This window comes from Eretmochelys imbricata, chromosome 6, assembly GCF_965152235.1.
Source record: "Eretmochelys imbricata isolate rEreImb1 chromosome 6, rEreImb1.hap1, whole genome shotgun sequence".
Taxonomy (NCBI): domain Eukaryota; kingdom Metazoa; phylum Chordata; order Testudines; family Cheloniidae; genus Eretmochelys; species Eretmochelys imbricata.
In genome coordinates this window covers 121,649,331-121,671,906 of record NC_135577.1, presented here as the reverse complement: position 1 = coordinate 121,671,906, position 22,576 = coordinate 121,649,331, and the positions used below count along the sequence as shown (strand labels likewise).

At 47.9% G+C, this 22,576-nt stretch overlaps 1 protein-coding gene across 1 annotated transcript; it reads left to right on the top strand.

The window, feature by feature from the left end:
- Positions 1-11,910: 11,910 nt before the first annotated feature.
- On the top strand, positions 11,911-21,904 carry DACT1 (dishevelled binding antagonist of beta catenin 1). The gene is made up of 4 exons (XM_077820590.1): positions 11,911-12,264; positions 15,192-15,324; positions 16,107-16,262; positions 19,352-21,904. Exons 1-4 carry the CDS (start codon positions 11,911-11,913, stop codon positions 21,205-21,207), a joined length of 2,499 nt encoding a protein of 832 aa, XP_077676716.1. The 3' UTR covers positions 21,208-21,904.
- Positions 21,905-22,576: the final 672 nt, after the last annotated feature.

Genomic DNA, 22,576 nt, shown 5'->3' with positions numbered 1-22,576 from the left:
TTCTCCAGGCCCAGCTGTCTGCAATGTTCCCTCTCCAGGCCCTGTTCTCACAGTGGGAGGCAGCCCTGACTTGCAGGATCTTGTTGACTCCTGAGTCCTCCTCTTTCTCCTTGATATCTGGCTCAGGTGTTCCACCGGTGTGGAGGGGGAGCCCCTCCTGGCTGCGTCGGCAGCAGATGCAGATAAAACACACAAAGTTACCGTAGTCAATATAGGCACCATAGAACACGGAAGCTAAGATTCAGAACTCCTTTCCTATGCTCCCCTAAAGTTTGAAGCCAGATGTGCTCATTGATATGGCTGCTTCAGCATGCTTGTGCACAGTGCCACTCACAGCGCTAGCCGTGGTGAGGATGGCCTGCCAGGTGTGAAGGAAATGGGGGGGGGGAATTGCTCCATTGGATGAAACTATGCATATATAGGGCGATGGTACTACCATTTCCACAGGCAGGGGTGATCTTAGCTGATATGTCATGCCTGAGCTTAACAAAGGCACAGAGAGCAAAGCTGCTGCTGGCAGCCCGAAGCCACCTGGGCTCATATGCCACCTGCCTGTTAACTTCAGCAGGAACCATTGCAGCAATCGCTAACTGGAGTGGGAAAGTGTCCTGCCAGCGGGGGAAAATACAAGGCTGCAATTCCTAGAAATCTGTGGGAAAGGATTGCAGAGTACCTCCATTAAAGTTTTCATTGAGATCTCAGGTGGATTCTAGGGAAATCCCTATGTACATAAACAAATTGCTATGCATTCCCCTCCACCCACCTAACTCTAGAGGGGAATGCAAAGCAGGTAATGACTCTACCTCTTCTAGTACGACTAAATTAATGAAAAGTCGGTAGCTGTATCTGTTAAGTTGCCATCAGTACATCATTGTAGTCGAAAATATATTTACACAATTACCTGAGGTTCCTCCCCCTGCATCGGGGGTCACCCATACTCAACTGACTGGATTGTGGTGGAGTCTAAACAGGTCCAGGTTTGTGGCATAGCTGGACTCCCTGGTTGCATGTCGCCCATCCTCCTCCTTCTCCACCTCCTCCTGGCTGTTCAGGGCAGGGGCCTGTGACTCAGGCTCCTGGGAGGTATCCACGGTGGTGGTGGTCTCTACCTACTATGGCATGCAGCTCTTTGTCAAAGCGGCAGGTCTGTGGCTCAGCACTGGATTGACGGTTCACCTCCCTGGCCTTCTGATGTGCCTCGCACAGTTCCTTTGCTTTCACGTGGCACTGTTGCTTGTCCCTGTTGTACTCTTCCTCCTACATTCCCATGTGCAATCTTTTACTACAGCTGGTCCATAGCGGTGCCTGATCAGCCCAATCTCCCTGCAGGCCCAGGAGGTGCAATACCTCCGGTCTGCTCCAAGTGTGTAGCCACTATGGGAAGTTGCACACAACAGTGGAGACCTGCTAGGTGTGCTCACCAAGCTAGACAATCAGGAAAAGACAATCAGGATGTGTTGCATCCGAGAGTGCTAAAGGAGTTGGCAGCTGTGATTGCAGAGCCATTGGCCATTATCTTTGAAAACTCATGGCGATGGGGGGAAGTTCCGGACGACTGGAAAAAGGCTAATGTAGTGCCCATCTTTAAAAAAGGGAAGAAGGAGGATCCTGGGAACTACAGGCCAGTCAGCCTCACGTCAGTCCCCAGAAAAATCATGGAGCAGGTCCTCAAGGAATCAATCCTGAAGCACTTACACGAGAGGAAAGTGATCAGGAACAGTCAGCATGGATTCACCAAGGGAAGGTCATGCCTGACTAATCTAATCGCCTTCTATGATGAGATTACTGGTTCTGTGGATGAAGGGAAAGCAGTGGATGTATTGTTTCTTGACTTTAGCAAAGCTTTTGACACGGTCTCCCACAGTATTCTTGTCAGCAAGTTAAAGAAGTATGGGCTGGATGAATGCACTATAAGGTGGGTAGAAAGTTGGCTAGATTGTTGGGCTCAACGGGTAGTGATCAATGGCTCCATGTCTAGATGGCAGCCGGTATCAAGTGGAGTGATCCAAGGGTCAGTCCTGGGGCCGGTTTTGTTCAATATCTTCATAAATGATCTGGAGGATGGTGTGGATTGCACTCTCAGCAAATTTGTGGATGATACTAAACTGGAAGGAGTGGTAGATACAGTGGCAGGTAGGGATAGGATACATAGAGACCTAGACAAATTGGAGGATTGGGCCAAAAGAAATCTGATGAGGTTCAACAAGGATAAGTGCAGGGTCCTGCACTTAGGACGGAAGAATCCAATGCACCGCTACAGACTAGGGACCGAATGGCTAGGCAGCAGTTCTGCAGAAAAGGACCTAGGGGTGACAGTGGACGAGAAGCTGGATATGAGTCAACAGTGTGCCCTTGTTGCCAAGAAGGCCAATGGCATTTTGGGATGTATAAGTAGGGGCATAGCCAGCAGATCAAGGGACGTGATCTTTCCCCTCTATTCGACATTGGTGAGGCCTCATCTGGAGTACTGTGTCCAGTTTTGGGCCCCACACTACAAGAAGGATGTGGAAAAATTGGAGAGAGTCCAGCGAAGGGCAACAAAAATGATTACGGGTCTGGAACACATGACTTCTGAGGAGAGGCTGAGGGAACTGGGATTGTTTAGTCTGCGGAAGAGAAGAATGAGGGGGGATTTGATAGCTGCTTTCAACTACCTGAGAGGTGGTTCCAAAGAGGATGGTTCTAGATTATTTTCAGTGGTAGAAGATGACAGGACAAGGAGTAATGGTCTCAAGTTGCAGTGGGGGAGGTTTAGGTTGGATATTAGGAAAAATTTCTTCACTAGGAGGGTGGTGAAACACTGGAATGCATTACCTAGGGAGGTGGTAGAATCTCCTTCCTTAGAAGTTTTTAAGGTCAGGCTTGACAAAGCCCTGGCTGGGATGATTTAATTGGGGATTGGTCCTGCCTTGAGCAGGGGGTTGGACTAGATGACTTCCTGAGGTCCCTTCCAACCCTGATATTCTATGATTCTATGACATTTCAAAAATTAGCGGGGCTTTAACGTGGAAGGGGGTGGGGGGGGGCTTCTGATCTCCATGGCTCCTGGGCAGTGGAGTTCACAATTGTGACCAGAGCGGTCAGTGTTGGGCATTGTGTGACAGCTGCTGGAGGATAGTTAGGATCAATGTAAATGATGCGGTTTCTACACGCGTGCTCCATTGACCTCAGTACGTTGACAATGATTCAGCGCGTCTCGGGAAGGTGGTGTTACTATGCTGCTGTAACGGGGCACTTACATCAGTGGGAGACACTTGTAAGTATAGACACATGCACAACTAGGTCCATGTAAGGCAGCTTTGTAGTGTAGACCAGGCCTAAATCTCTTTGTGCCTTTGTTCCCTAACTGCCCAGGGAAGATGATACTTTTTATCTATTTAGTCTCTCTGATCTTTGGGGCAGGAACTTTCTCATACTATGTATAACCTTTCTGGCAGTCAGAGTTGGCAGCAACAAGGGCCGGGTTCAATATCTTGGGGTTCCTTTTCAACAGTACAATGGAAAAATGGCTCAAGCCCTCACTCAGTGACCTGGGACAATTACACACCACCCCTGGGCGCCTCTAAGAGGCAATACTTCCCCTCTCGCAAGCACAAAGTCCGAGTGTAGCAAAAAGTTTTAGTAAAAGAAGGGGAGTAACTCAGCATAAATTTAGGAAAACACCACAACTAGGGTTCATAAACATAAACCATGATCAAAGACCCAGCCCCAAGTAAATTGGGCAGTATCCTTTTCCCCTCAGGTTCTTAAGTCCAGCAACCCAAAAGTCCCTTTAATGTGCCCGTCCCTTCTTTGCACCCCACTCACAGTTGCTGTCCTTGGTCAGTGCAGCCCCAGAGTTCAGAGGTTCATCTACAAAGTTCACCTCCCTCCCTAGGTGGATGGGGGCGGCGGGAGGGTGATAAGGAGGTACCTTACATGCTCTGCTGCTTGGGCACTCGCTTGCCACCCCGCTGGCCAATTGCCACACCTCTCTGCTAGCCACCCCTCTCCACCAGCTGCCCTGCTGGCCACGCCTCTCCACCAGCAACCCGCTCACCAAGCTATCTTCAGGGCCCACGATTTAATACAGCTCTCAATGAATTCAGCAGTTAGTGGAGGGGAGCCTCACTGCTGGTGCACACTGGGCAGTTTCTTGCATCAGAGATACTGTTCCAAAATAGGTCTAATACTTAGACCTAGGTATCAGTGATTTCAGCTCTTTAGCATGTAACAAGACTCTCAATTGAGTCTAAATTAGCTTTTTTATTATATAATGGAGAAATGAAAGATTAAACAGCATCTAGAACTCTTAAACAGAGCCCACCCTCTCTCAACTCATTGGGCTTTGGAACCCATGTCCCCTGCCTATCGAGTGCTGTTCAGCTGTGGGTGAGTCCCTCCATTGGAGTATGCCAGATACAGTTCTGCTACCCTTGATTCACGCAACAAGGATAACAACCCTTTATTACTCATGCCCCAATAACAAGGAGACTGGGGGTCCAACAGCAGCCAAAAGTGATTGTTTGGGCAAGCAATTCCATCATGCTGAGCACCTAGGCAGGGTGAGTGTGCCCATGCAAATGAGATCAGCTCCTGAAGTCCTTTTCCACAGCTCACCACTAGATGTCAGGGGAGAGCTCAGAAAGACTTTGCTTACATATGTGTATGTAGAATATCCAGCACAATGGGACCTTGATCTCAGTAGGCTCTTCTACTAATAATAATGGCAGCTACTGTCATATAAATAGTAATTAACTCTTTCCTCCAAATCTCGGTGTGTCTTGATTTTCTCTCTCTATTAGTCTAAGCTCTTCAGAGTAGGGGCTGTTCTGATACCATGTAATAGAATTAACAACCATTATTGCACGTTTTGTAATCACTTCATATTTATATGAGGATGTGATGGTGTAAGAAAACTACAAGTGAGGAAGGTATTAAATGGATATTGGGTAGAGTTCCCTTGACTAGCTGAGTGTGAATAGCATCCCTTCTTTAGGGAAGGGTTTACCTGTGACTCTGAACGTCTCCACTCCAGGGTTAACAATTCAGCTGAGTCTGAGCTGAGCTTCCAAAACTCCCAGAGTTCTTGTAGCAGGACAGAAGGAATTGTTTGCCAAACCCAGGACACTATATTTTAGGAGATTTCCATTTGGTGCACAAAGGGAAACTGGATGCTCTAAGCCAATGAGAATGACAAAGCAATCAGGAGAGAGGGAAGGAAAGTAGAGACAATGCAGGATTATGGAAGGATCTGGTACAGTCATTGTTGTGCTCTTTGGATGTGCTCTTTGTGCTCTCAGTCACTAGTGCGCAGCAAAAACAAATGTGGGACCTCAAGTACATGCCTGTGAATGACACAACCAAGATACCTCAGTCCTGTGGAAAACCAAATATCCCCTAGATAGAAACAAGAGATGGAGACCATGATACCGACCGTATTACCCTTCTTTGTAGATTCTTTAGTCAACCCATTTCTAATCAAGGCATGGAATAAAGCCATTCCTGGGGATTCCCCAGTAACTTAGTGGGAATGGTCTGTAGTGCAGCACAGGTGACAAAGTCTTGGTCTTGGTCTTCTACTCGCTAGGGCCAGGAGGAGCGAAGGTCACTGCAGCGGGAAGTAGCTACCTAGTGGCCCTTTACAGCCACACTTCTGGCCTATTACAGACAGAACTCATAAGCCAGTCCCATCCTCAGTAGTGAAAAGGTGCTGCCTGCAATGCAGAGCCATGTACAAAGTTACACTAAGAGTCCTGTGAAACCACACCAAGCCTGATACGCTGAGGTGCAGAGTTGTGGCTTTCAGTGCCATCCGTGGGTGCTCAGCACCTCCTGAAATCTGTTCTCCTACCAGATCTCTGCATTGCTGTGAGTTTAGCCATTTTGAAATGTAAACATAAACCCCAAGACTTGAGAGAGAGGAATCAAGGCTGTGTGAAACTTCAGATGAGACGCTCCGACCACTGAATCAAAACTCGTTGCAATATAACTCAACCAAGATTCATTCACTCAGGGGAAAAAAACAGTGTCATTGAAATAATCCTGCTCTAGCTTCATTTGAATACACTCTTCACAGACCACTGGGATGGAATACAATCGCCTCCGGTTAGCATTGTAACATGATGTATTAGGCCCTTAACTGAGACGCTGATTACGTACGTGGCTTTGTACTGAACAATGAGCCAATGGGCCCGCTCTTTGCTTCTTGTCAACTTCAAATACCCTGGACAACTTCTGTTTAACTCCATTAACCCCAAATGTTGTCTTCTTTATCAGACCCTCTTCTTATCTTTTAAAAAATGGAGCTGATCTTGTCTTTTTTTCCTCTTTTAATCAAGTTTGCTTGCTAGTTTTGGTGAGAGAGAGAGAGAGAGATTTTTCTCAGAGCTAGTCCCAAATCTGGGGACCACGTGCAATTTTTTGCATATTCATCAAATTAATTGTTTGTAAATTCTGCATATGAATCAGCTGTGCTATCATTGCCAATCTGTCTGCAGGAGGCAGGGAGATATCACTGGACTAGTGCTAGACAGATAGTTCTGTAACAGTGTTAGCCCCTTTGCTAAGCACCAGTAGATTTTCAGTGCCTTACAGGACAGTTTCCCATTAGGAACAGATATTTTCTTAGCGTGATTTCTTTAGTTACAAAATGTACATAGGTGTTTTCTCTGTGGGGGTTGTAACGAATGGCAACACAAGGATCTCCTTCTTGCAGACCCTGTCCCCTGAAGCAGCCGCCTCGTGTGTCTCTCTCTGGCCTCCTAGTCTCACTGTTTTACAAACAGTCCACTCTTCCCACCACAGTCCCTGAGTTGTATACCTGGGAAACCTTTAGTATAAGTGCTACAGTGGCACAGATGTAGCGCTTACAGCTACACTGCTGCAGTGTAGACACTTACGGCAGTGACGGAAGGGTGTTTCCTGTCATCGTAGTATATCCACCCCCTTGAGAGGCAGTAGCTAGGTTGTTGGTAGTATTCTTCCATTGACTTAGTGGTGTCTACATTGGGGCATAGGTTGGTTTCACTACATCTCTCAGGGGATGTGAATTTTTCATGCTCCTGAACGACGTAGGTAGGTCGAACTAAGTTTTAGGTGTAGACCAAGCCTGAAGGTCTTTCTGTGGTGAGTTTCATCCTGGCTGCTTATACATCAATAACCCCTAAGGTCTAAGTCATTAGCAACTTTCATCATAGCAATGCAAATGTGACAACATGTTAAAAGAAATCCAGTGTATTGCTCTAGATCTGAATTTTGTGGGTTTGTGTAAATTCTCCAGGTCATCATAGAGCTAGTTTTGTTTCTAGGTCAATGGAATGAATTAGGGGGGTGGGAGGAAACCCACACATATGTTAAGTATCTCCACGCTTGGGAGGTGGTTTAGTGGTGACAACAGGAAACTGGGAGTTGGAACCTAGAGTCACACTGTGTCTCTGACCCTTGGTTTCCCCACCTGTAAAATGGGGATTGGGAGTAACACTCACCCCAGTGGTGCTTAATGCTTGTGAAGCACTTTGAGGTCTTGAGTGGAAGGTGCTAGAGAAATGCAAAGTAGCATTGTTATTACCTCCTTAGAAAGTCTGCTCAACAATATACATTAGCAAATCAGCCAGCCAGCATGCCCTAGAGCAATGAGACACAGCTCATAGTTTTTGACTAGCAAGTACAAGATTCAGGGGGTAGCTGTGTTAGTCTGTATCCACAAAAACCACAAGGAGTCCGGTGGCCCCTTAAAGACTAACAGATAACAGAAGTACAAGATTGAATCATCCGCAGCATGCAGGCTCCTTTGAGCCTGACAGAATTATTCTCTTTGCCACATTCTGGCTAGTTGGGCTCTTCTTTACTGGTTAGCCTCTTCCCTCCTGCTATCACTGCCTCCCTCCCTGAAGATTTGTGCTGATCGCTGTTGTACTGATTCCACCATTTCCATGTTCCTGATTAGTGTGGGGAGTTTGGGATTACTTTTCTGGAGAATTTCAAATGACAAAACTAAGAAATGAATAAAGAGTTTAAAATTCATGTGTCGGTGACCCCTGTAATGGTGGCAATCAGCATGAGGAGAGCTGGGAAGTGGTTTGGGACACAGAGGATGGTTTCATACAAGGGCTTTAGTCCTTTTTCAGTAATTGGCATAGTTGAGTTGTGGGAAGCTTGGTGTAGATGCTTCCTCCAGTGACAGAAGGGGTTTTCCCATCACAGTAGTTAATCCACTTCTCTGGGAGTATGTCCACACTACAAGCGCTACGGCAAGGGCGGTTTTCCCTCAAGAGGCAGTAACTACGTCAATGGAAGAATTCTTTCATTGGCCTAGCTGTGTCTACTGTGCAGATTTCATTGACCTAACTGTCGCCCAGGGAGCAAAATTTCTCATAGCCTTGAGCAATGTAGCTAGGTCAATCTAAATTTTAGATGTAGACCAGGCCTGAGAGGCAGTAACTAGGTAGATGAAAGAATTCTTGACTACATACAGCGTTCAGGAGGTGACAGTTTTTACAGTCCTGAGTGATGTAGCTAGGTTCATCTAAGTGTAGACCAGGCATGGGCAGTGGGTATAATAGGCATGGGGAGGCTAAGCCTCTCCTAAGCAAAGCCCTGGCCCTGCCCATGCTCTGCCCTCTCGCCCCTGCTGGCAGGAGCTCAGTGGCCCAGTGCCGGGGCAACACTGGGGGTGGCCGGTGGCCTGGGGCAGTTCGGTCGTGGCTCCTCCAGCTGAGGAGGCTGGAGACACCTGGGGCTCTGGTGGATTGGGGGGCAGTAGGGGTGGGACTGCATGGCTAGCCTCCCATGAGACCAAGCCTTTGATAGCAACTCTTAGCAGCATTGTTTTACCAACCTAACCCCGGTGTAGATACTGCTAAGTTGACAGAAGATTGCTTCCCTCGACTGTCACTCAGGGCAGTGGTGTTCTTACGGTGATGAAAAAACCCGCTCCGTCGGCATAGGCTGTGTCCATGCTAGCAGAGGTTCTTGCAACAGATTTATTGGTGGCCTCAGAGTGCGGCCACCAACTCTTGCTGGTGGCCACTCGGACAATTTTTACTAAAATATTTAATTAACTTTAGGAAAAACAAATAAATATGCACAAGTGTGAAAAATCCACACCTCTGAGCGACGTAGTTATGCCGACCTTAACCCCCCACGTAGACAGCGCTGTGTCAACATAGCCCCCGCCTCTCGGGAAGGCAGACTAACTAGGAGCGTCTTCACTTAAGCACTACAGCAATGCAGCTACCTTGGCATGGCCGCACCAGTGCAGCGTTTTAAGCGTAGACCTGCCCTTAGTTTGGGCAAGCTGTGGTGTAAATCTACAGCCCGCCAGCGAGTTGCACACTAAGCATCCACGTAACCCCTGCTCTGCACACTAAAAGTCCCCTAGTGTGTGTTGATCTACTCTGCTTTGAAATTAGATGAAAGTTCCTTTGTGCACTTTCAGCATTTGGCAACAGGATCCCCATGCAGGCTTGTGCAGCTTTCCGCAACCTAAGAACTCACATAGACAAGAAGCTTCTGTGCCTTTTACAGAGCTGAACACATGGTTGATGCTAAAAATATTATTTATAGAGAGGGCAGCATGGGCTGATGGAGAGGGCATGGGGCTGGGTCTTAGGAGACGTGGTTTCTGTTTCCAGCTCTGCTCAGCGGCCTCCTGTAAGTCACTTCCCCTCTCTGGGTCTCTTTTCCCCCTCTTGCCCTTTGCCTGTCTTGCCTGTTTAGATCATATGCTCTTTGGGACAGGGTCTGCCTATTACTAAGGGCGGATACAGCATCTAGCACAGTGGGGCCTTGAGCGCATTTGTGGCCTGTCAGAGCTACCGTAATACCCATAATCATGATAATCTTCCTCAAGAGCAAAAAAGACAGGCCTCCTTCCCACTCAGTCTGTGAGAGCTACTGGAGCAGGAGGTTCCCATCCTTCCAAACAAGGCCCACATTGTGACGGATTCCTTGAATGCTTTCCTCCGCTTACTCTCCTCAGTCCTCCCATGACTCGCTAAAACTCCCAAAGCTCAATTTTGCCTCCATTGGCTACTAACATTTCTTTTCATTTCTTTTTCTTCAGCGTCTGCTTCCTTCCCCCCTTCCCCCGCCAATCACATGCCCACTACACCCTAATGGCCGATCCCAGAGTGTAATTAGTTTACATACTGTACAAAGTTTGCTTCGTTACAGCTGTCTTGGCACACTGAATTAATGCAATGCCTTTCTGGAGCTTTGATCCCAGCTCCTAAGCAGCAGTCAGCACCCCCTGTTTAAAGGATCACCATTTTCTTCTCTCCCTCCTGCCCCCCCCCCCCCCCCCGCAATGCACACTTGGCAATGGCTTTCCCTTATTGCATCATTTGTGTTCTTATTTTAGAAGTGTTTGGCCTTAAAAGCCATGAAGTACCCAAATGTACTGTTGATGGGCCATAAGTCACTCTGCGTAGCTTAAAAGAGCATGGTTGTGAAGGGCTGCAGGAGAATGATTTTAAGATGATGGAGGTAATGAGTGGTGCTGCTGAAATGCAGGGAATCATCGCAGGCTTTCCATCTTGAATTCTGTCCCTAGTTACTGACTGTCACTCATTAAGTACAGTAAATAAAATCAGTTCACAGTGAAGCCAGAGTGGTGTCTGGAACTTTGCTTGTGAATGGGGGATAAAAGGGGAGGGGTGATAGAAATCAGCAAACCTCCTCACTCCCTCTTCCTACAGTCCCAGGCCGTGGCCGGTGAGAGACACAAGGTACCTGAGGTAATATCTTTCAGTGGCCCACCTTCAGTTGGTGAAAGAGACAAGCTTTGGAGTTCCACAGAGCTCTTCAGGTCTCCTGTCCTAGAACCAACAGGCTCCAACAACCCCGCAAATCCCAGGCCCTGCTCTCTGTCAGTCCAGAGCTACAATTATGACAGGTTTCAGAGTAGCAGCTGTGTTAGTCTGTATCTGCAAAAAGAAAAGGAGGACTTGTGGCACCTTAGAGACTAACCAATTTATTTGAGCATAAGCTTTCGTGAGCTACAGCTCATTTCCGATGAAGTGAGGCACTAGGCTCCTTAAAGGAGGAGAGAGCAGGGCAGTGGAGGAGGATGAGCACCTTGGGGCCTATCTGCAGGGGAGATTTCCCCAGCTGTACTGATCTAGAGTTATAGCTGTATAAGCCCCAGTGTGGACGCTCTTATTCCAGTATAAATGCCTGTTTCCCTCTGCCGTGAGCTGAATTGGAAAAAGCCACTCTTGAACTGGAATAAGTGTCCATGCCAGCGGGTATATCTCTAGCGGTTTAAATGCACACCTCAGCTAGTATTGGCATAAGGGCCCCGTGTGGACAAGCCCTTAGATAGATGGACAGTGCTAAGGGTCCCACAGCTGGGCCCCACCTAACAATGGAAGGCAGCACCGAGCCTGCCCAAGGGGGGGTGGCTACAGTGTGTGTGCGGGGGAGGCTTGAACAGGGGCTCGAGTCGCCCGAGCTTGTGTGTGTGAGGGGCGAGGAGGGGGCAGCGCAGGCCGAAAGCCAGCGAGCAAGAGGGAAGGGGAAGGGAGGAAGAGGCGGCGGCGGCAGGGAGCAGCTAAAAGCGGAGGGAGAGCGCGGAAAGGGGGAGGGGAGAGACCCCGGGGGTGGGCGAGCGAGCGAGGGGAGGCGCCGCCGCCGCCGAGCGTCAGGAGCCGGGGATGCTGCTGCGGGGCTGAGCCAGCCGGGCGGGCGGAGGGAGGGAGCTGGGGCGGTGGCAGTGGGGCGGGAGGAGCGGGCTGGGCGCCCCTGGCCCAGTGCAGCGGCGGCGCTGGCAGGAGCAGCGCCGCGCTCCGGCTCGCCCTGCTGCGCCGCGTCCCGGCGGCTGGGAACCTCGCGGGGCCGCAGCCGCCCTCCCCCGGCAGTGGCCGCTCGGAGCCCCGGGCACCCCCCGGGCGCTCCCCATGCGCTGAGGCAGGCGCCCGCGCCCCGGGGATGAAGCCGAGCCCGGCGGCCGCCGCCGCCGCGGCCAAGGAGCCGGAGCCGGGGCAGCCGCAGGCGGCGGCGCCCCGGGAGCCCGATGGGCGCTGGAGGGAGAAGGGCGAGGCGGAGGCGGAGCGGCAGCGCACCCGGGAGCGGCTGGAGGCCACGCTGGCCGGGCTGGGCGAGCTGGACTACCTGCGCCAGCGGCAGGAGCTGCTGGTGAAGAGCCTGCTGCTGAGCCACCCGCCGGGGGCCGCCCCCAGCGCCGCCGGGGCCCGCGGGGAGCCGCCCGGGGAAGGGGACGCCCAGCGCAGCCTGGAGGAGAAGTTCCTGGAGGAGAACATCCTCCTGCTGAGGAAGCAGCTGGTGAGCCGGGCTGGGGGGCGCACCGGCGAGGGTCCCCGGCTGGGGGGCGCGGGAGCACCAGGGGGGCGCACCGGCGAGGGTCCCCGGCTGGGGGGCGGGGGAGCACCAGGGGGGCGCACCGGCGAGGGTCCCCGGCTGGGGGGCGGGGGAGCACCAGGGGGGCGCACCGGCGAGGGTCCCCGGCTGGGGGGCGGGGGAGCACCAGGGGGGCGCACCGGCGACGGTCCCGGGCTGGGGGGCGGGGGAGCACCAGGGGGGCGCACCGGCGACGGTCCCGGGCTGGGGGGCGCGGGGGGCGGGGGAGCACCAGGGGGGCGCAGGAGGCGGGGAAGTACCAGGGGGGCGCACCGCGAGGGTCCCGAGCTGGGGGGTACAGGGGGAGCACCGGGGGGCGCACCGGCGAGGGTCCCGGGCTGGGGGGCGCACTCCCAGGGCGCGAGAGTCCGGGTGCCTGGTGCAGTCTGATCTTTCCCGTCTCCTCCTTATTGCCCCGATCGGTGACCCTCTGTAACGGACAGACGCGCCTTGGGGGAGAATGACACCTCCGTGTGTGTCTGATCCCCCCAGCCCTTCCTCCTCCCTCTCGGGGGGCTCTGCGGGCTCCTATGGGTGCCAGCGAAGCCGGCGAGCTCCGCGGAACCTCATCTGAAGTGGTCGTTGCCGGTTGTGTGTCTGGAAGGCACACGGGCAGGAGACCTCCAGACTCCCGGTGCTCATCCCCACGGCTCACAAAAGCAGCCCGGGCTGCTCACAGCTCGATTAATTACCCGGCTTCAAATGAGTTTGGTTTTTTTTTTTTTTTTTTTTTTTTACCATGAAGAGCCTTCCTAATCCGGTGCCGTCCCCTGAGCTGTCCTCACCTTGTCCCCATTGCACCTGGTCCGGCTCTTCATTTGAAATGTGAGGCTCAGTGAAAGCGCTTTGCCTAACGGGGCAAGAATCCCTGAAGCAAAACGAGAAGGCACCTCTTGATTTAGGGGGCTGTGCTTGGTGGAATAAGCGAGCTAATTTCTGCAAATCCGTTCATGTCCTGCGCTCTGTAAAGCAAAAAAAGCGAGCGGGTAGGGAAGACTCAGGACTGTGAAGCAGAAAGCATTTCTTCTATTGAATTTCTATCAGAACTAGTAACTAGCTATGAAAGAGCCAGAAAAATGTATTCACTATACGGTGCTGGCGTTTTAGTATTAAATCCTGATCATTGTTCAACAGAGCAACTGATAGGCGTGAGGTGAGAAGGAGTTTATCCTTGGTTTGCTACAAAAGAGATATATTCACTCCTTTTAAAAAGCCCCTGATGCAGCCTATGGTGCTCTTGTACTGCCTACTCCACAGCTGCCGAAGTCAATGGGCGTGCCTCTGCTGACTTGACTAAGAGTTGCATTGGGCCCAGAGGCTACCCTGAGATTTTAGTGGGAGTAGTGAGTGCTGTGCAGTTTTCAGGATCAGGCCCTTTAAAATAGGGATGCTTTTGTTGAAAATGCGCTTTGTAGCTTGTGGGGGGAAGAGAGAGCTAGACATGAACCGGTGGATCATTTTTCAGTGAAAATAACTCACAGCTGTGCATGGTATTCTTTGTGCCAGGGGCCTGGCTCAGCATTTGTGCATATTGGCTCTGACCAAGGGAGAGGTTGGATTTTTGATGTTCACTTGCAAATCTTGATTGCTTCTGCAGGGTTGTTTTTTTTGTTTTTGTTTTTGTTTTTTAAAAACCGTTTGGTTCAGTAAATGTGTATAGTAGGGTTGCTTCCTTCTAAAAAGGCGATGTGACTGTTCAGGAATTATTAGCTGCCAAATGACCACAGTAAAGTAACAGGAATTATTACTCGGAATTGGGGGTCTGTGGTAACACTTTAATTTGTGCACTTGACATTCCAAATTTGAACCAGATGCACTATTCCCAATCCTTCTTTAGAGGGGGGCTGGGTCAGTAGGTGGCGCAATGAGTTCCTGCTCTAAACCTGTCACCTCTGCAGATCTGGGTTGGATCCAAATCCTGGCTCATGTTAGAAGTGGAAAAATAATGTGCTTGCCCTTCCCAAGCAGTAGTGCGTTGTGCTAGTCCGTCTAGCTCAGTGGTTCTCAACCTATTTACCGTTGTGGGCCACCTCTGCAGCTCTCTGTGTTATGTGGGCCGCAGCCACAGAATATATATATATATATACTACCTGTATGGCCCTGAGGATGTCACATCGGCTGCAACTGTGTGCTGATTGGGCCACAGGTTGAATTCCACTGGTCTAGCTCATGCTATTAGCCTTTCAGTCTTGGGCCTGATCCAACACCCATTGAATCCAATGGAAAGGCTCCCCTTGACCTAATGGTTTTGGGATTGGGCCCTTTATGAGCATCTACACTCAGAAACCTATCAGAATACTGCTGGGTGCAATGCAAAAGTGTATGTGCCCGTGTGTATAAAAACTGTCGCAACTGGACGGACGATGGATAGATACGGTTGTAGTATATGTAGAGAAACTGATTACACTGACCTTGGGTTAATGAGCTTCTTGCAAAATCATTCTTTATTGCCCATTGTATATCATCAAAATTACCTTCATAAATAGCTTAAACAGTCTTATTACAATAATGTAATACAATTGTAATGGGGAAAGAGAAGGGATTACTTTTCCTACTTATTGTGTTGTCAAATTAATGAAAGGACCCAGATCCTGGTTCCTGTAATCTTGCCTTATGCTTTAAGAATATAAGATTATAATGTGCAACAGAATGAGAGCGATTGGAATTAAATGTCTGCATTCTAGTTCAGCTGAATTTTTATCCTGAACTTCCAGGCAAGATTTCTGTGGTGTCCCCCCCGCCCCCCCTTTAAAAGAACTGACATGGAATTTACAAGCTATTCTTCAGCTGATACTTGTGGCCCATTTGTTTCTGGACAACAAAGGTGACATGTTGCTTTTCTTGTTTTCCAGAACTGTTTGAGAAGGCGAGATGCTGGTCTATTAAATCAGCTGCAAGAACTAGACAAACAGATAAGTGATCTAAGACTGGATGTAGAAAAGACTACAGATGAGCACCTTGAGACAGACAGTCGCCCAAGTTCAGGTAAGCCCCATATGCTGCAAAATGGATCCACCCAGCAATTGGTTATAACCCGGTTATAAAACGGAAGAACCTTCAGCAATGTAACAGCGGAGAATGATAAAGGTCCACAGTGTGGCCATCAGTGATGTTACAGTGGGACCAAGAAAAATTCAGCTGCCACTGGAAACATTACTGACTTCATACAGTATATTCAGAGGAAAATTTCAGGACTATTGAGAACATGCTGCAAAATCGTGTGTCTGATTTTTCAGAAAGTGGGGTTTCTTTCTTTAAAAAATAATGCCATAGATGAAGCTTTTTCAGAACGCTTCATTTCTTTTATTTATGGGAATTGGGTTGCAAGAAAAAGTACAGGAAGGAAGCAGCAACAGTGGCTAAGGAGACTTGTAGACAGTCTCGTAGCCAAGTAATACTGGTAGAATGGTTGTCAAGAGACCTAATACCCTGTTAAATGAGCTTTGAAGGCAAGTACAGCCAGATTTTTCTTAGCACAATCTGTAGTGTTTTGGTTTCAAGTGGGCTTTTAAAAGTTGTTTGAGATATTAATATTACAAAGACTGTGACATCCCACTGCCTTATTTTCAATAAACAGAAATTGTCCCAGTATTATAGTATTACTGTATAGTACAACTAATCTGGATGATTGAATGAAATGGTATAAATTGTCTGAGATCCAGTGAGCCAAAATACACAGAAACTCAACTGCTTTTCTAGGGGTGGGGTAGGGGAATTTTTTGCATAATAAACAGAACCAAAATAAACCGAAGTTTTTATTTTTGTAGGATTTTATGAGCTGAGTGATGGGGCCTCTGGATCACTTTCCAATTCCTCTAACTCAGTCTTCAGTGAGTGTTTATCCAGTTGCCATTCCAGCACCTGTTTTTGCAGCCCTTTGGAGACATCTTTGAATATCTCCGATGGACGCCCAAAATCTGCAGGTACAGTAAAAGCCGGTATAATACACCATACTCCAGCGAGTGGCTTTGGCTTATCAGTAGAAATGCTGCATTGGAGCTAGCAGGGTCCTATTAACTCTTCCTTTTTTCATTTGCTAAACTACGTGTTAATATAAAATAATCCAGAAAGACTCTGACTGATGTATTTGTCGCATATGTGTGGCATGGGGTATAGATTTTTCCTGCCACTTTTTCAGTCATTGGTGTGAATTGTGAGCACTTATAAACCCGTGATCAGCTCTGATATCTTCTGCCCAGTAAAGAGCAGTGGTACATATACACATAAGCAAATTCATTGTATAACTTCCTATCACTTCCTTTTAAAAAACAATTTTTACCAAAGTAAAAAAACCCACCTGAACCAAATTAATTTATGGGTAGCGCATATTTGTGCCTATGAAAGCAAGCGACTAATAGTTTCCCAGCTCTAACCGCTGTCTTCAGCGCATGGACAATTGTGATGAAGTGTGTGCTGGGTTTATGTCACATGGACAAATGGCCATTATGAATAATGGAAAAGGTTTCTCTGTCTTTGGTAAGGGAAAGATGGATGTTTGAATTTCCAGTTACTCTAGTCTAAAGATGTAAATCTCAGTGTGTGTGTGTGTATGTGTGTCTTGGTTATATATTGGGGCTGGTTACTACAAGATTTCTGTTGCAAGAATCCTCTTATTTGTTGTATAGGTCTGGAAAGAGGGGTTGAATAGGACCTTGTTTCAGTTTGGATCCTGGAGGATGCTTACAAGCAGTCATGTATTGCTTGGTGTTCAGAACTTCCATTCTGCAGCCGCTCCGCCCCCAATGCAAGCCTTGAGCAGGCTTAGATCCCCACCCCCCTTGCAAGGCCCCCTAAGCCTGACTGGAGCTGTTGTCATCCCCCATCCCCGTCCCCCAAATATAGAAGTCAAACTATGCCTATGAGTGAACTTTTGTATTTAGGAATCCAGAGCATAATCATTCAAGTTTGTCTGTCCTAGAAATGTGACTTTGTAGCAATTCTGAGATGTTGAGAGCTTTCAAATTACCCTCTGGCCTGCTTGATGTAATTTAAATTTCCCTATCACCAATCTATAGGTCTTCATTATCAAGCATGTTTTAAAAACAATCCTGCACAAAGATCTACAGCAGATTACATTGCTGGTTTTCATTATACAGAATGGAAATATGAAACTCTTCAACAGATTATGGCAGTCTAGCCCACTTCCCACAGTGGCATGTTTCAGTGATGTCCTCTTGACAATTTGCTGTGAATATTAGACTGTAACAGAGAATTTAAGAAATACTGTGATATGACCTACAGTAAGTCAGCTGTTCTTCTCTTACGCTCCTGATAGACCCATTCTTGCTCTCCGAGCAGCACTTCCTCTCCTATATAGTCCCACTGAAATCTATGGGAACTGCGGGGGTTAAGCATGTTTGATAAAATCAGCCCTCTTACTTAGGTGCCTAAATATGGCCTTAGTAAGGCATTCAGATCGGAACATTTTGACCTAAGTATCTAGCCCCCGAGGACGTCTCTTGCAGGGCTGGGAATAGAACCCCGTGTCTCTGAACTCCCACTCCTGGGCTTCAGTCAAAAGATTCTTTGTCTTTGACATCCCCTTCCCCTCCCCTCCCAAGAAGATTCTCTTATGAGTGTTCTTTGACTCTTGATCATCTTTTCCTGAACAGAATTTGAAAATTCTGAAGCCCTATAAAAGCAGTTCTAAGTAAAAACGATGGAAGTCAGTGATCAGCCTAAAGTTCCTAAAGAAAAGGATAGTTAATATTGCCCTTCAGCCAACTGTTAACAATTTTACTGGTGTAATTTGTTTGTTCCCTCTTGGTTAGTTGTGGGTTTAGCAGTGCAATATATCTTGTAACACACACATCCTCGGGCTTTCTACAGTTCTGCATCTGACAGTCCATGTGGATGCTGTAAAAGTCAATTCTAGAATTCTAGAGGCCTCTGGTACAAAGTGGAAGGCTCTTTAAGGCAGATTTTGTACAAGTATAACTATGTTGCTTAGAGGTGTGGATTTCTTTTTTTTTTTTTTTAAACTGATATAATTACACTGTTACAATCCCTAGTGTGGATTCAGTTTTGCTGGTATAAGGGCGCCTTATACCAGTATAGCTTATTCCCCTTTCTGTATGGGACTATAAGGGCTAGGCTACACTACACTACATAGGGCAGGTCTACACTACAGCTGAGATCAACGCTCTGAGATTGATCCACCAGTGGTCGATTTAGTGGGTCTAGTAAAGACCTGCGAAATCGACTGCAGATTGCTCTCCGATCCCTGTACTCTACCCCCGACGAGAAGAGTAAGGTAAGTCGACGGGAGATTTTTCTCCCATCGACCCCCTGCGGTGTAGACTCTGCTGTAACTTGACCGAAGGTACATCGACTCCAGCTACGTTATTCACGTAGCTGGAGTTGCGCAGCATAGGTTGACTTACCGTGGTGGTGCAGACATAGCCATAGACTGTGCTGCTCTAGCTATATCAGTATAGCTGTACCAGCAGAACCTCCTAGTGGGGACACAGCATATGCCAACAGAAGTTTTTCTGCATGTATAGTAACACCATCTCCCTCAGTGACGTGAGCCAATCTGTCTGCCGTAGTGTTGTAGCCATGTCACTCCCAGGATATTAGAGAGACAAGGTGAATGAGGTAATGTCTTTTATTGGATCACTCTTCTGTCAGCATAGCTGCATCTACACAGCGGGCTTTGCCAGCATACTTATGTCGCAAGGGGAATTTGTTTTTTTCCACACCCTGACTGACATAGCTAAGCTCGAAAGCTGGTCTCTCTCTCACCAAGAGAAGTTTGTCCAATAAAAGACATTACCTCACCCACCTTGTTACTCTACCAACAAAACATTATAGTGTAGACCTGAGAATAAGCATCTTCAAACCAGTATAACTGAATCCACACTATGGTGGATTGTAGAGTTTCAACTATATTGCCCTAGTTAAAGCAGTGTGGGTGTAGACCAGGCCAAAGTCTTCAAAAATATCTTTGAAAAGACTAAAAGCGGAACTACACAATGGCAGCATCTTTAAACTCTTTTCAAATGCATTTCAGATCTCGTAGGCTGGATGGATTACAATAAAGAAAGTCAGCACGAGGACCCAGCATCAGGTGCTGTCTGTCGTTCGCTCTCCACAACGCACTCCAATTCCCTTGATGTGGTTGCAGATGTACATCCAAAGTATCAGTGTGACTTAGTATCTAAAAATGGGAATGACGTGTACCGTTACCCCAGTCCCCTACATGCAGTAGCCGTGCAGAGTCCAATGTTTCTTCTTCCTGTGACCGGTAATCCCCTGAGAGAAGAAGAGAGACGTGGTTGCAATGTTAATGATGTTTGCACTGGAGCTGAACTAGACTCAGTAAAAACAAGCAATTCCTTTCTCCTGCAGAGCTCATGGTCTGTACCCTGTCCTTCAGCCAACAAAAAACTAGAGGGTTACATCTTGAGCCTTGTTCAGAAAAAGACGCATTCTGTGAGGACTAACAAACCGAGAACAAGTCTGAATGCTGACCCCACAAAAGGCATTTTGAGACATGGGAGCATGTGTGTTAGACAGACTGCGGCTGTTTCACATCCTAACATTGTGAACCTGAAGAATTCCAAACAAGCATGTTTGCATTCCAGTGGAACAACCGCTTTGGATAATGGCACCTTCTCGCCATTAAATCAGCGGTCAAAAGAATCTAATGGGGAGCAGCTGGAAAGCAGGAAGGTGCCTCCGGCTGCAGCCTACCCACCAAGCGCTGTCAATGAACTTCAAAGCAAACATCTGTCAAGGACCGTCAAACCAGCATCTCAAGAACTAAACTGGTGTCCTGTAGCTACAACAGGGGATATCCCAAAGGAAAATGGCCAACTCTTTGCTAAGTCTCCTACAGAAAGTCCTGGTAGGCATACAGCACTGCAGCAGGAGAATAAAGTGACCCACCCACCCAAAAAGCTACTGCTAAAAAACCGCTTGCAAGCAGCTCACCCCACTTCGCCTCCTCTGGAGGAGAGACCCACGTTGGATTTCAAGAGTGAGGGCTCTTCCTCTCAGAGCCTGGATGAAGGCTTGCTGGTGAGTGCTCAGTACATACCAGCTCAACAGCAAAGCCTTAAGCTTCACAAAGGCACCAAAAGTGTCAAAATTCTGAAGAGCTCTACTCTGAAACACAGGTCCCACCTGGCCAGCCTGCTGGAAAGCAACGCGCCCACCATGCGGGAGAAAACCAAGCCAATTGGCAAAAAGTGTCGTTTCCCTGATGACTTGGATACAAATAAGAAACTTAAAAAGCCCTGTGTGAGAGGGAAGAAAAGCAGCAATTCACAGCTGGAGCCAAGCCTCCCAAGCAGGCAGACTGGCCTCCATAAAACTGTGATCAAATCTCACGGACATAGCAGAGAAGTAGTTGTGGCCAAACCTAAACACAAGCGAGGAGATTATCGCCGGTGGAAGTCCTCAGCAGAGATTTCCTATGAGGAAGCCTTGAGAAGGGCAAGAAGAAACAGGAGAGAAGCCATAGGGGTGTATTCACAAGTTCCCCTTCCGTACGTCAGCCCCTACGCTTACATTGCTAGTGACTCTGAGTATTCAGCAGAATGCGAATCCCTGTTCCACTCCACCGTAGTGGACACCAGTGAAGATGAGCAGAGTAACTACACGACAAACTGCTTTGGAGACAGCGAGTCCAGCTTGAGTGAAGTGGAGTTCGTTGGGGAGAGCACGACTACTAGTGACTCTGATGAAAGTGGGGGGCTTATTTGGTCTCAGTTTGTCCAGACTCTTCCTATCCAAACGGTGGCCGCTCCAGAGCTGCACGAAAATGCAGCAAAGGCCTTTGTCAAAATTAAAGCCTCGCATAACCTCAAGAAGAAAATCCTTCGTTTCCGATCTGGCTCTCTCAAATTGATGACGACTGTCTAATGAAATGACTTGTCCGCGTGGAACGCGTCTGCTTCTAATTAAAGAAATGAGGTGCTTTTGTGTAAATAGTTTCATAGATTTTTTTTTTTAATACAAATATTTAAAACTTAAGGTAAATTATGACACGGCTTCAAATCTTGGGTGGATACTAGTGCCTTTTCATGGAAATAAAAAACATTATACTCGTTTTTAAAAAACCTGCCATTTCAGTGGTGACAGCTTCAAGTGCATAGTATCAGAAGGCTTTGAAAAATAATAATGTTCCCAAGAATGGATCTTCCTTGCCTATTCTTTCCAACTCTGGGTCTTGTAATACCAGGAGATCAACAGCTTAAAGTCATAAGTGGAGGATCCTAATGTTTGTTCTCATCCCTTAATTTTTTTTCTCTCTTGTTCCTGCATGTTGACTATGTTCCACCTTTTGTCTGGCTGGATTTCCTCTTGTAAACCTTTCTTTTTCTTGCAACCTCCTCCCCCTCCACCTGTGTTTGTACAGTGCCTAGCACAATGGGGCCCAGGTCTACAACTAGGGCTCCTAGGTGCTATGGTAATTCAAATAATAGAAAGGGCTCTCACTTAATCTCCCTCTTGAGTTGCCTTCTCCAAAAGGCACTCTGCTATGGATGACCCCAATGTGCATCCCATGTATTTGTGGGACTCCTGCCAGAATGATACATTGCTCTCCAGAAGAAACCATTGGACCAGCTGGGAAAGGCTCAGTAACTCTTCAGTATATTGTGTAAAAGCGCTTTTTAAAAACTTATGCATGTCATGTGCATGAATATCAATAGTTTTAATATTCCTGTCACTGTCAAGTTACTGTACATCACAAACGGCTGTTTTTATATATCATTGTGTAAATTAATAACACATCATATGCTGTAATAAACAGTCTGTTTTAATACTTTTTTAAAGTTTGTTATGTTGCTCTAGAACCAGCGGTTGGGACCGCACCAGCGCTGCCCCCACCTAGAGGCACACTGAATGTGACCATCCGACACTTGCTGCATCCGAACTACACAGTAACTGAGGCGAGTTTGAGGTGTTCCTGTTTTTGGAACCTGTACTTTGAGGTGGCAAAGGAGAGAAATGGGTCAGTCACAGCTCAGTGTGGCTCAATTCTTTCTTTTAATAGGACTTGTGCAGAGCAGGATGGGATGTAGGCGTCCAGGAATAAACCTTGCTCTGACACCTGCGGGTTTTCATCTGCCCTTCAACTTTGGCAATTTAACATTAACACTGCCTGTAGGGGGCTTGCCATTACTAGTTCTATATAGCCAAGTGGCAGAAAGGCACCAGTTCCCCCTGATATACAGTAGGGACCCCTCCCTGAAAGGACAGGCAAATCCACTCCAAAAGAGCCACATCC

Coding starts and splice junctions, on each gene's coding strand:
- DACT1 (XM_077820590.1), top strand. CDS start 11,911: ATGAAGCCGAGCCCGGCGGCCGCCGCCGCCGCGGCCAAGGAGCCGGAG. Junction 12,265..15,191: donor TCCTGCTGAGGAAGCAGCTG/GTGAGCCGGGCT, acceptor CTTGTTTTCCAG/AACTGTTTGAGAAGGCGAGA. Junction 15,325..16,106: donor AGACAGTCGCCCAAGTTCAG/GTAAGCCCCATA, acceptor TTATTTTTGTAG/GATTTTATGAGCTGAGTGAT.